The sequence below is a fragment of the Passer domesticus genome, chromosome 5 (assembly GCF_036417665.1).
Source record: "Passer domesticus isolate bPasDom1 chromosome 5, bPasDom1.hap1, whole genome shotgun sequence".
Taxonomy (NCBI): Eukaryota; Metazoa; Chordata; class Aves; order Passeriformes; family Passeridae; genus Passer; species Passer domesticus.
In genome coordinates, this window is record NC_087478.1 from 42,341,589 (window position 1) to 42,355,622 (window position 14,034).

At 36.6% G+C, this 14,034-nt stretch overlaps 1 protein-coding gene across 6 annotated transcripts in view; it reads right to left on the reverse strand.

The window, feature by feature from the left end:
* The window catches only part of EEA1 (early endosome antigen 1), a 62,730-nt gene that overhangs the window by 21,651 nt on the left and 27,045 nt on the right, over positions 1–14,034 (reverse strand). For all 6 annotated transcript variants that reach the window (XM_064419704.1, XM_064419703.1, XM_064419702.1 and 3 more), the window contains 10 exons: positions 13,475–13,582; positions 13,270–13,391; positions 11,620–11,775; positions 9,102–9,218; positions 6,799–7,137; positions 3,224–3,373; positions 2,090–2,209; positions 1,658–1,861; positions 789–989; positions 471–584 (listed from right to left, as the gene is read on the reverse strand). In XM_064419704.1, the coding sequence (XP_064275774.1) occupies positions 471–584; positions 789–989; positions 1,658–1,861; positions 2,090–2,209; positions 3,224–3,373; positions 6,799–7,137; positions 9,102–9,218; positions 11,620–11,775; positions 13,270–13,391; positions 13,475–13,582 (1,631 nt within the window). The remainder of the gene's footprint in view (positions 1–470; positions 585–788; positions 990–1,657; positions 1,862–2,089; positions 2,210–3,223; positions 3,374–6,798; positions 7,138–9,101; positions 9,219–11,619; positions 11,776–13,269; positions 13,392–13,474; positions 13,583–14,034) is intronic.

The window sequence follows — 14,034 nt, forward strand, 5'->3', positions numbered from 1 at the left end:
GCTTCACTAGGATTAAAACACATTAAAAAACATGTCATTTTATCACCAGCCTTTTGATTTTTTTATGTCAGCTGGCCCACAGAGAATTGTTTTTGAATACCAGCAGCTGAAATTTATCCGAGTCAGCAGTAAGAGTTAGGAGTTTTTGCTTCTGCTGAGTGCGCTCTAAAATCTTTTCTTCATAGCATACACACAGGAATTGAAAAATACCTCCAGAATACCTAAGGAAAGCCTAGATTCTGAAGAATAACCCTACAGCAAGGAGTGGACTCCCAAGTAAATTCCCTGCACTGTGAAATATATCTGCTCCAGAGCAGCAAAAGGAATTGAATGCATACCATATGGTTAAAATATCCTAAATTATCATTTCCCAATGCTTATACATATGTTCACTGAGTTGGTAAACAAACTATCCTGAGGCTTCTAAGCAGTTTTTAGGTGACATAGAAAATTTATGTGTCACTTAATACCTGTTGTTTATCTTGCAGTGCATTCTGGGCAGTGTCCAGATGGTTCTGTAGATCCGCTCTCTGAGCAGCTTTTGATGCTTCTGCTGAAAGTAGTAATTCAGTCTTTGCTTTTACCTGAAAGATAAATTGTACTTCACTAAAACATCTGTTTTACCATAGCTCATTCTAATTTTTTGATACCCTACAGTAAGGTTAATAGAAAAATCAGCAGTATTCATGTGTTAGTGTATGTATTTCCTTGAAGAAAAACGCACCTTTTCCCAAAAGGGAAATCACAACCAGAATTTTCCATCACCATAAAATACAGAGATCCATTACCTGCACATCAAGTTGTGACACTTTCTCTTTACTTTCATTTAACTGACTGGTTAGTTCAGTGATGTTTGTTTCCAGGGAAAGCACACGATCTTGAGCAGCTCTTAGGTGTGCCTTTTGTTCCTGCACTTGTTCATGTAAATTCTCTTGGGCTTGCTTATGACTTTCTGATTGATTTTTCAGCTTTTCTGTCAGCTGAGTTACCTGCAGTGGAAAAAAAAAACAATATGAGAAGGCTGGGACAGCATGTCCAAGGAAATAAAAACTTAATTTTAGTGTGTCTTATTATGGCTCTGGAGACTCAATGCTATCACATTTCTTTTTCTGAAACATTTCAGTAAAGCTATACTGTTCACAACACCAGAGTTTAAATAGGTTACCAGCTGAAAAGAGAAGCAAAAGAGAATTGTCAATTTGGCCTTAATGGAACAGAAACAAAATACGAAGGAGACAACAGATGCAGGCTAAACTGAATTCTGGTGTTGAAAGCAGGAATCAAACCTCTTTTTAAAATGAGTGAAACATATGTATATATTGTATTTATTTATAAATAGTTACAAGTATATTTATTTTTACAAGTATAAACATATATAAATACATATATAAAGTTATGTGTATAACTATTTTTAAGTACATATTACTAGCATATGTACAAATGAAATATCTAGGAATTCCTTTCCCTATGCTGATAGCATGGAAGTCACCAAAACATAAGTAATGTGAAATTTACAGTAAGATTTTTAAAGCAAGTTTAAAGAAATAGAATAGTATAGAGAAGATTAGTGTCATATCTGATGAGATAGGGGGAAAAAAAAAGGAAACAAGATTCAAAAATGAGAATGAATGAAAAAAACAGATCTTGAAGTTCTTACCTGTATTTGTAATGCATGGTTTTTCTCTTGTAGCTGGTTAAGAACTGCAGTTTCTCCTTCACCAGCTTGAATTTTTGCATATAAGTCCTCTCTTTCCTTTTCTAGCAGAGAGATGTTGTCCTTACTTTTTTGAAGCAAAGCCTCAAGATTTTGAATTTTTTGGTCCTTATCTCCAATTTGTCGTAGTACTTGCTCCAGATCATTCTAGACAAGAAGTTAATAGTGTTTAATTATAAGGACCTTAAAAGTCAGGCCTAATGCATAAAATACTGGATAAATTTATCAAACAATTTCCATAAATCCTATTCCAGATTTATAAATTAATTTCTTGAAACTAATGTAATTCCTGCAAGTCACTTTTAGAAAGAAGAAGTATTTAGCATAATGGAACCCTGGAACCCACTTTCACATGAGGATGCATAACTACATTACCTGGGCTTCTCGTAGTTTTGCTGTTGTGTTTTGCTGAAGTGTTTGCTGCTCCTGGTGCTGCTGCTTTGCCTTTTCTAATTGATGTTGCAATTCCGTGGAATTTGCTGCTTTTTCCTTTAGCTGAAAAAAAACCCCAAAACCAAATACCAAACAAACCAGACTAATAAGTGGAAAAAAAGCACCACTCAGTATGCTAATTATACTCAATGTTCACTCTAACTATAAAATATTTTAGTGTAAACATGGATATTTAAAAACTTCTATAAAAACAAAAATCTGTAATGCTATATCAAAATCTAATCAAAGCATTCATTACAATTAATCGGTGAGATTCTATATCACAAGCGAGAACGATAAAAGAATTATCAGACGTGTAATTTAGCTCTCAAATAATCTACAACATAAGAAATTTTTAGTATGTTTTTTGCAATAGTTGTTAAGATGTAACATGACTGCTAATAAAGATACCTGTAAAACAACATTATTATTACTTTTTTTGCAATTTCAGTAGCAACTGTCAGTCATTATTTTAGTAGCAACCTCAGTTTAGCAGTCTCTCCACTTCTATACTACTCAAGGCTTTGCAAATTAGCTACAGAAAAGTTTAAAGCTTTGACAACATACCACTCAAACATTTGGCCAATCCCCCTACAGCCAGCAGAAAATCAGCAACATATACAAGATATTCATTAAAACAAATAAAAATTAATAATAAAACAAGTGTTTTCTGCCCATCCACCCCACACTGATTATTAACTATCAATTATCATCTATAATGGCTGTGCCATGTTTACTTTTTCTTCATGGAGGGCTTTATCTTAAAAAAAATCTTCATACAAAGCAACCCATATGGGCCTATGTACACCTACGTAATTTTTTCATAAGACCCTTAGACAAAGCTCCTAAGTGCAAAATGCACAACTTTTGTTCATTTGTTAAGCACCACAAACACACACACATCTGTAAAGACAAGCAGCATCTAAGCAGATTTTGATAATTTTACTGTAACTCCTTGACAGTATTAGTCAAAACAAATTCCCATGAAAACAACCGTTATAAACTGCAATATCACCACAAGTGTGTGTACAGACATATCACCAGAACAAACTATAGAATCTGCATAAGAACCCCTACCTGCTCTTCAGCACGAGAAAGTTTTAGCTGTAGGTCAGCCACCTGCTGTTCTTTGTCCATCAGTTTCTCACTGGACAGCTGCCTCTGTTCCTTGAGCCGCCCATGCGCCTCCCCTAACTGGCGCTCTGTTTCTAGGAGTTTACTGTGCAGCTGCAAAAAAGAGTCACCCACTTTTTCAGCCATTCCTTAGCCAACGGTGATATAGACTTATTTCATGCAATGTTTATGTGAAGTTTTCATAACCCTGACCAAAACAAGTCCATGACCTCCTGAGGTCATGTATGTACCTCATACACCTCAGAAACACAAATAATCTTAAGAAAGAGCCTCAACGGCACAGCCAAGAAATGATATTCAAAAAAGTGGGTTGGAAGGACCCAGAAACATCCTCATTCATCTACAAGAGCCCTTCAAAACAAGTTACAGAGATTTAACAGAAAGAGGGCGGTCCTTCAAAAGCATAAGGACTATCGTGTAAAATAATGATGCTTTGAGCCATCTTGGCTTATCCAGTTCACCAGCTGACTCTTTTAAATCCAGTGGCTGAAGCACCCTGCCTTTACCTGCTCCACTCCCTCCCACAATACACTGTTCTGCTAGAATATTGAGAGTGTAATTTTTAGCTTGAGCTAGCTACATCAATGGCATTCATTCTCTGCAGAGAAGAGATACAGGAACAGTCAGTGTAGGGTACATGGCAACTTTGGTGGCTTATAGTCCAGTACCTTCCAGCAGCAAAGAGTAAGTAGGTGGATGTGCTCCTCCAGCTGGACACAAACCTGCTTCATGCTTTTATCAGTCATCAAAAGCAGTACTGCATCATCTTCAAAGTGCAAGGATGGCCTTTTATAATTCACTGTTCTAAAAAGTTCTTCTCATATAATCAGCTTACTCTATGTGAAACTGCCACTATAGGTCCTGGGCTGCCTCCTGCCTACTTCTATATGAACACATTCAAGGACACAATGGCCTGTTAACTCAGTGCAAAACCAGAGAAAGGATCAGACCTTGCAGCACAGCAAGAACTTTCCATAGGTTGTGGGAAAGCTATGAATGAAGCTTGTTCCCCCCTATGCATTTATGTCCAAGGCCCTTGAACCATTCACCTTTTAACTCCAGGTCCTCCCTGCAATACCCCTAAACCTTCCTCATGCTTCCCTTAAAACCCCAACTAAAAACTTTGCAAAAGGCAGCCCAATTTTACTGCTCACTGCAAGCAATCACTGCAAGCTGTTTGACCAACTGGCTGCCCAGCAGAGCAGTAAAAGGAACAGTGATTGTGATACCATTACACTTTCCACCCAGGTGTTAAGGTGGGGTGAAGCCTCACTCCTGCTGTCTGTTTCCTAAAGAATTTAACACTAAAGAACTTAACACTGAAGTCCTTTATACCATGTGTCAAAATTTAGCTCAAGATGTCAAAAAATGCAAAAGTTTAAAGAGTTTGGAGACAGGGAAATAAATGGGGAAATTATTAAGGAAATAAAATGTAGCCATTACTTATCTTCTTAAAAAATCAAGCTAAATTATCTGCCCACAAGCACAAAAATCATAAGTGAAAAGTTGTTTGGCACGTGGCCAAGATGCTGACTGCTAACGGTAACTGTACAGTTAGGAAAAAGTGAGGAGAAGAGGGAGGACAGGGTGAGGAAAGAGACCATCATCTCTCCTCCAGTACCTAAGAACATTTCTCTTTTCTTGCAGGATCACCAAATTATAAATATTTCTTCCTCACTAAAAATACAAACAAGAACTGTAGAAAAAAAATCTATTGAAGAAAGGGTGCAACAAGATAACAACTATTCATGGCTATGCTGATACTGGGAGAAAATGTTTGGAAAGAGGGAAATCAGTAAACAATATTTTACACTAGTTACTTTTATTACAGGATGGTCAAGTATTTTTGAAGACCTTTAAAATGACATTTTAAGTAAACAGGACCACAAAATCCAGGATTAACCTTTGCTACAGAATGCAAAAAAAATCGTGACAAAATATCTAGACTTTGAAAGATACAATCAAGTAGATTCAAGTTTTCTCAACAGAATTTATTAGCAATTAACATTTCTTCAAAGCTGAAGGAGTCCAGACTCTCTTGTCCACACCCTCCTCCTTACTGCCATGCTGGAACCAACACTATAACTGAAGTTTCTTCCATTAAGATCACTTCTTCCACATCACCCAAATTCTAACATGTACAAACTTAACCAGACATGCACTTATTCAAATGAATTTTGAGAAGATGACAAGGATTCTTTAAAAATGTGATTTGACTAAACAACTATACATATACCTCCATCAAGAGAATTCATATTCTAAATATAAGCTAATGGACTACTTGCATAAAAAGCTAATTCCAGTGAAGTACCAAGTGAATAAATAGGAGGAATTTACTCCTTTCATTACAATAGTAAAGGAACTCTTCTTTGCAGGAAGAGAAAGGAGAATATATTTATGCTTGGCTTTTCTTTTCCTTTATACCAGGTACAAAGGGTTTTTTTCCTGCATTATTCTGTTACTATACAATTCTAAAACACATCCTGAAGTTCAGTGGGGCTTGTTAGGTTGTCTTCCTCCCCAATGGTATCACCAGAGAATGTGTCATGCCTCCATTTCTTTTCATAGGAATTCATTCACCAGTGCTTTACTCACCATCCTCCTCCTTAATTTTCCCACCCCAGAAATCCTTCTTGAAAATGCCCTCTGAGGCTGAAGACAGATTTCAGCTCAACCTCTTGGCTATGATTCTGTTAGCCCAGCAGTTTCACCAAATGCAGATAACTAACATAATTATCTCCTCTCACCCTGACTGAAGACTGATGGGAGAAGGAAAGACATTCTGGGGATGTAATACACACATAAATGTGGTTCAGCCAAGTCATAGTTCTTCCAACATAAACTATACATAGGGAGCTTGCAACTTGTTTCAGATTTTATAAAGGGTTGAAAACTCAGAAACACTCATTTTAAAATAAATAAGCTTTAGAAAGATTAAAATGAAGTATGTCATACTAACAAATAAGGATATAATTTTTTACATCTCAAGTCTGGACATGATTACTGATATACAAGTATTTCTCCAGTCTAACACATTACTCTCCAAAAAAAGATAAACTGAATTCAACCAACCACAAGTTGCAAAATGCTCAATGTTATATGCAAGTCCTACTTCTCTAAGTCATTTGACTCAACACAATAATAGGTTCTGGTGGAGGGGAATGTGTGCTCTGGATGCTTTCCCAGCTATTAGCAACATAAAGAGAAGCTGCTTGGGGAGAAACACAAAGGAAGCAGTATCAAGATTTCACATTACCCTGGGTTTTTACACTAGGTATTCCCTACTACATTCACCACTCAGACTTAAATCAAGCACTGTTCAGTTCTAATGTAAAGACTTGCTTTTCTCAAACTTCCTACAGAGTAGTAAAATACAAGTGCTGGTTAATTACTTTCCTTCAAATAAGGAAATTTAATACATGTTCATAAGAAATATGCCTATGCAGTTTTTTAAACTTATGAGATGGTTTTAAGGAACCATTCAAGCAGGATGTTCTGGAAGCCTTAAGGAAACTTACCTGACTGAGCTCACTTTGGAGTTGCAGGCCATGCTGCTCTTTTTCCTCTCTCTGCTGCTGGAGCTGTTTACATTCTGCCTTGAGATGCTGGTACTTTGTCTCTACTTCTGACAACTCTTCTTTAAGCTTCTGGCTTGCTTCTGCCTTCTCACCTAGCTCTGTCTGCAATCTCTGTATCGAGGCTTCAGATGCAGACAGCTTTGCCTGAAGCTGTTGGCAGTCCAGGTCTTTCTGGTGAAAACTTGCCTGCACATTCTTCTTACTCACAGATACTTCATTGTGTTTTTCTTCCAGCTGGGTGTAGTCCTGCTCTTTCTTCAGCAGCTTCTCAGTCAGACTCTGTGAGGAGAGTTACATAGCAAATCAAGTACAATTCTGCTTGCAGCTGTTCAACATATTATTCAAATTTCTAAGTGTTGATGCTGAACAGTGAAGAACTTGTTCAAAAACATTATTAAAGAAAATATTAACCTGTATCTCATATTACACACATCGGTGCTGGAGCCCATACAGCACACAGTTTCAATTGGAAATACTGTTTTTCATATTCTCACATAAATTCACTTCCTTGTACTGAGAACATCACACAAACTCTATTTCTGTATCCTGAAAACTAATTTGTTTTCCCTGAATGTTCCAATCAACTAAATTACAACTGCAATTGCTTGGGAAAAAGTTGAAAAGTTTTCCATGCTAGCTATCTTCTGGGCTACAGAAGGCCTCTGCAAGGCAAGCCAAGCCCCACAATTACTGTGCTTTAAAAAATGACAAAGATAGAGTTCCAGCTGGTCTCAGAAAACTGAAGCTAAACTTATATATACTGCTGTTCTTCTCAGTATAGCTCCTGAAAATACAAGAAACAGCTTTCTTGCTTGAGGTTGTACATGAGCTTGAAAACTTTTGCATCAATGCACAGAAGTATCTTCCCACATTGCAACTGGATTATAAATCAATGTTCATATCAAATGTATTATATGCTATATATTCTACATATAATGTATTCTGTCGTGAATTAATGGCTCCTCCCTGACAGATTTTTCAACGATGGCACACTGTTCAAAGTGGAAGCAATTTCTCTTATTGGAAGGTAGTCTTACCTTTTCCATTTCTAGGTCCAATTCCTCCAGGGTCAAAATTCCTTAGCTAGCATATAAGTCTTATGGATACCACCTTATAAAAAGCTGCATGAAGAGATGGCTGTAAACTGCTTTAAGTCACTAAAACTGCAAGAGGAAAAGCAGCTCACTGCCATTTCTCTTCTTCCTATTCCTCAAGTGGTGTTAGGCATTAATCTGACATAGCAGAGGACTCTCTCTGAATGTGTGGTTATCTTATGCATCAATCTGTTTAACTCCTCATTGTTAATGAAATACCAACAGATTCAGGAAAGGGCTCTATATTGTATAGCAACACTTCTGCCAAAAGCTTGATTCATTGTTGCTGGTCTATGGAAAATTACAGCATGACAACTCTTACTTTTTCAGTTCTACACCTGATTTAGTGAACCAAACAGAGTCATCCTGGTAAAGGAAGTTTCATTTACCAACTTTTACTTGCACCTTCTTATATTTTTTTGCAAATGCTTTAACATTAGATTACATTAAATACACTCTGTTTGGTCCCTGCCCTTTTTTCCAAGGCAGACAAGGTTCCTAGTAAATGCATATGTGTTATGTCCAGTTCATATCCAGTGTTACATACAACACGAAGCAGCACAAATCTTTGTCCTTGTTTCCTGTCCCCCTCTATTTCCATTTTAACCCCCAGAATACATGACTAAACACAAATACAAAATGCAGCAAGCTCAAAGAGCTCTGGTAACAGCTCTCAAAGAATATAAGTTGAGAAGTTTCTGGAATTAATTTCCATTTTCTACCATTCATAATGCCAGTAAATGGCCTGAAAAAGATGACAAAAGTATAATCTAAAAGCTAAGAAACTGGAAAACCAACAAAGAGAACTCAGAATATCTTTCAAATTATGATTTTTAGGCAAATGTATTATTTCCAGGGGTACTACTTTTAATGTATGAGATGGCAATTCTGCTTAATGATAGGTAAGCATAAACTACATCTATTAAAAATTTGCAATCATAGCAACCTAAAGAATTTCAGTTGCAGGTTATGATGATCATTAAAATATGGTGTTTGCTTGTGCATTATAATAGGCCAATTGTTAAACAAAATGGCAAAGGAATTCTCAACTTCTGCAAGAAGTTAGTCTTCAGTACTCCCAGAGGCATTGTGTGATGTGTTTCCATTTTAATGTGAACTGACAAACACAGGAAATAATAGCATTCTCACCTGATTCTTCTGTTCTAGCTCTTGGACTGCACTTTGAAGTTTTTGCAGCTCCTGAACATACACAGCTACCTCCTGAGGTCCTTTGGCAAGTTCAGCTCTTAATTGTTTAATGGTAGCCTGAAGAGACAAACAGAAAAATCCACATTTAAAACAAAGCTTTCCATGCATAATCCAACAAAAGCAAGATGGATGGTAGCAAAATAAAAACATGTTTTCTATACAAATAAAAAGCCTAGGGAAAAAATCACCTGTAAACTAACCTCAGAACACCATCATAAGTATCACTGAGCATAATTTCCCAGCTGAGATTCATTTATGTTCTATTCTGGAAGACAAAAATCTGACTCAATCCAATAGCAAATGCCAAGTTGAACCCAAAGCAGATTAAAATCAAAACAGATTATCCATTGATAATTATCACAGTTCTAGCCAAAGGTGAAACCTTTCCAAGTCATTGCAGTTACACGGCCAAAATCTTGGCCGCTCTAGGAAGGGAATTGTGCTGGAAAAGGCTCTAGAAGCAAGTCTGGCATTTGATGCAAACTTGTTGTGTGACTTTTGGACACATCAACCCTGCAGGTAAGCATAATCAGAGGAACAACACTACCTATTAAAGAGGATCAGTACAGAACAGAATATATCAATGACTGCACAGTATTTGAATACAGTAATGGAAGAAAACAAGAAAAGCACTTGAGGGCATGGCTGCCCTAAAACATGCTGTGTATTAATGCACTCATTTCAAATACACTATATAGTAGTGACCTTTCATAAAGAAGTTTTCTTTCCTATCGTTCTCATAAGCAGAGATTTCAGCACGAATGCATAAATACTGAATTCAAAACTGAACTAAAGCAGAACAGGAGTAATAGACAATGACCATCCAATTTACAAGCTTCCTACAGAAAAAGGAACACCGAAGGGAACATAAGGACACAGTATATGACTGCATATAGTTCACTGGCTTTCTGTAACACTGTGCTTCACAACACTGTCTCATAGCAGAGCTGTTAGCTAAAACACATCCTAGGATAGGTCTTTTTTAGCCAAACATTCCAGGATGTTATCAGAAAACAGTATGATTATTTCATACTGGGAGAATATAATGCAGAAAATGTGCTGGTAGTTTACAAAGCACATTCTAGCCTTTCCAACTAGAATCATAATTTAAATGCATAAAGATCCATTTCTTGTTCACAATTCAGTTAGACCATCCTGCATTTCTTTCTTAACAGGGAAACACATCCTGATAAATATTCAGTCGTGGTATTTTCTTGCTGATGTGTCTGTATGAATAATGAACTATTAAAAAAAACAGGAATGCATCTGCTTAATAACATCTTGAAATTGTCTTGATATGACAGAAATTTGCTATGAAAATTAAATGCTTTTGAAAAGAATTTACCTCAAATTTAAGTATCTCTATTAGAAAGCAGAATGATAAAATGGATGGATGAAAGATGGAAAGAAGCAGTTGCAAAAGCTGTAGTAGGCACACTTCCTCAAATTTGTTTTATAAATATTCCAGTGTTTCTAATGCCTTTGCTTAGTAGGAGGGGGAGAAAAAACCCAAACACAAAAAAACCACTAGTCCTGGCTTTATTAAATTTACCCTCAATTTAGGCTACTAATTTTGTTTACTTCATTGGGCACTTAAGTCAACAATCCAGCCTAGCTTCTTCATTTATTGAGGATTTATAAGATACTGAAACAAATCCTAATAAGCAGAGATTCATAGCAATGTTTAGTTCCAAAGCAGTGCAGCTGTGTTCATAACACATTTACTATGCAGGAGCAACTATAGTGAAAACTAAAGATGAAAGAGACCGCTCAGTATGAATATTCATGTAAAGATGTAGATGCCAGTTTCAGATAGAGCTCTGAAAAAATGTGTAACAGATTTAGGTGACAATTGTAGACTATACTATTCTTCACATCCCTCTCCTGCAATATTTGAAGATGCTCATATAGGATTAAAAGGATTTTTGTTATTTTCACCCATACTGAGCATTTACCTTAATTTAAAGATATTCACTTTGAAAACCAATATTAACATGTGTATCCTCAACCAGCCTGTAAAATCAGCGAAGGATGGTGTAAAAACCACTTTAAACTTTCAGTCCTTGATGTGGTCTTAAAGAACAAAGCTGAGATGAAACATGGCCAAACATTTATGTCAAGCACTGCAGCCAATGTGTCCATGAAGGACTTCCAGTTCTTATTTTCTTAAGAGTAACACTTAGCAAAATTGTGTTTTAGTCAGGAGCTGTTTTAGACAGTTTGAGGAGTAAAGATCCAACTCTGAGATGCTGCATTCCTTTTCTTCTGCTTGTATGGAAGTGGAAGTCATAACTGCTGGAAAAGCAGAATACCCAAAACTTTTGAAGAAGTGAGAAGATTCAATTAAATGCTTTTTCATTATGATTAATTATTATTATTTCCATTTTCATATGATAATCACAGCAAAGCCGGAACACCCATCTTTACGTATGATTATTATTAGGCATGAGTATTATACCTCAGAGTTAGCCTGCTCTGCCTGCAAGTGCTTGCACTCATCTTTCAGCTTTTCAGATTCTCTTTCACGTTCCAGGGTCATTTTATCCATCAGTGTTTGAACTTGGACCAGCTCCCTTTTCAGGACAGCCACATCTTCCACACCAGGCCTTTGTAGCTGAAAAGTTGTAAGCAGTGAGCAACATCACAAAGGCAGACATGCTTCCAGAGTCAATGTTGTTTCTAAAAATCTATCAAATCATCCATTTATAGACAAGGTAACATATACAGTATTACAGCTAGGCTTAATTAAAAAAAACATTTAAAAATATTTTAAAAAATAAATAAAGAGATAAAAAGCCTCCCCCAAAAAACCCCAAAACCACAGAGAAGTGCTTATAATTCCCAAAGAAAATGTATTATAATTTTCCCAAAGAAGTTTCCCAAAGTGCTTATAATTCCCAAGGATTTAAAGGCTAGTTTTTACGTTTTGTCTGCTAAATTTTGAACTTGCTGATTGATTTCAATCAAATCTGACAAAAAGAAAATTGTCTCAAATATTTAATTTTTGTGACTTTTATGTAGGTAGATGGCTAGATACAGGATACTGCCCCTGTCTTCAAGAATTATTTCAGAAAATCACCACAGACAAAACAAAAGGGCAGCTGAAGGCAGCCTCTTGAAGATACTATCAGATATAGCTCATACCAAAACCACAAGTAAAATCTGTTTGTAATTGCATCTCAAGCACCATGACATTCCTCAGCATGAAACAGCATGGAGGGAAAGGAGAGGGGTGGCAACTAGGAGCAATAAAGAAAGCAGAGAAAAGGAGTGTTGGCATCTTTAGAAGAGAAAAGGAACAGAATAAATAATAAGGCAAAACAAGAAGCAAGTGAACAGGGAGGAATGGATAGGTCCAGTATTTGGACAAGGCCAATAGGCCCTTGAGGGCAGTCAGCTACAGGGAAGAAGGGGGATAAACAAGTCCTACTTTCATCCAGAGTCTAAGCAGTAGCTGAGTATGAGAAACTAGGAAATTGCTTGTATTACTGCTTTAGAAGTGGCCCAGCTTGCTGAGTCACTGGGATTGTTCCCTGGAGCCATGGCTGAATATAAAAGTAATCAGGAGCCCAAATCCTGGAATACACACACATTGGTATCATCAGCCAAATGCAAGAGGGACAAGATTAACATAGGCATGATGATGACAGCTGCCAGATTTTCAGCCACCATGTCACAAAACAGCTCTCTGAGCACTTCTTAAAACTCCATCTGCCCAAGGACAGTCAGAGCATAACACCTCATGGAAAAAGAGTGACCTAAAGATAGCTGTGGAAGTCAGCAATGGCATGCTGCAAGTTCAGGTCTGTGCTGCACATCTATATGTGTAACACACTGCAGAAATGCTGAAGGGTAGAGCATCAAATGAGAAGACTATAACATAATACAGAGTGAATTTTAATATATGTCAGAAACAACATATAATTTCTCACTGGAAAAACACTGAAAATGCAGATCAAAAACAATGGTACTCTGATTTTTTTCAGCCTACAAGCATACATCTTCAAGTTCAACAGAGTTTCACTGCTTTAAAACTATGTTTGGAAGCATTTAAATAAACCCCTCCCTTGACTTGAAAACAACAAAAACATTAATGTGGTGTGAATACCAGCTCTGTCTTTAAGTCTTCTACTGTACTTCTTTCTTTCTGCAGTTCTTGTCTCAGGTTCGTCACTTTCTGTTCTGCACTTTCCCGAAGGCTGATTTCTTCATCATACTTTGATTTAAGATCTAATAAGAAAGAAGTTGAATAATTGATCCCTTTCACAAATTGCACAAGTAAAGAGAATCAGATCTCATGCTAATACACTTACCCACAATTTCAGTGGCCAGTTGTGCTGCTTTTTGCTCAAATAAGTCTTTCATTTGCTTAATGTTAAAATTTTCTACTTGGATCTCTTCTAGTTGCCGTTCTAATGATTCTATTTCCATAAAAAAAAACAGTATTATTTTCTAGAAGAATTAGGACAATACAGTTCCTCATAACTAACCATGACCAGTGACTATGTAATCCAAAACCCCTTAACATCCAATCATCTTAGCAGAGTGAATAACTTTACTGAAGTTAAATATCTGCAAGCATGATTGAGTACTCTGCAGGATTAAGTACATACTGGTTTTCATTAGTCACAAATAGCCCTGCAGAGCACTGAAACATGATGTTGAACTCCAAGCCCTGAACTGTAATTAAAAGCTTTAATCAATATCAGACAGATAGTTTATGTACAAATACGGAAAATGTTATTTTATGAGAGCCTTGTGGAGAAAAACTGAGCAAAATTATGGGTCTTCAAAACAAAAAATAAAAAATAAAAAATCACTGTTTTCTTTGCTAGTGATGAGCAGAGAAAAACACCACATAAAACCACCACTG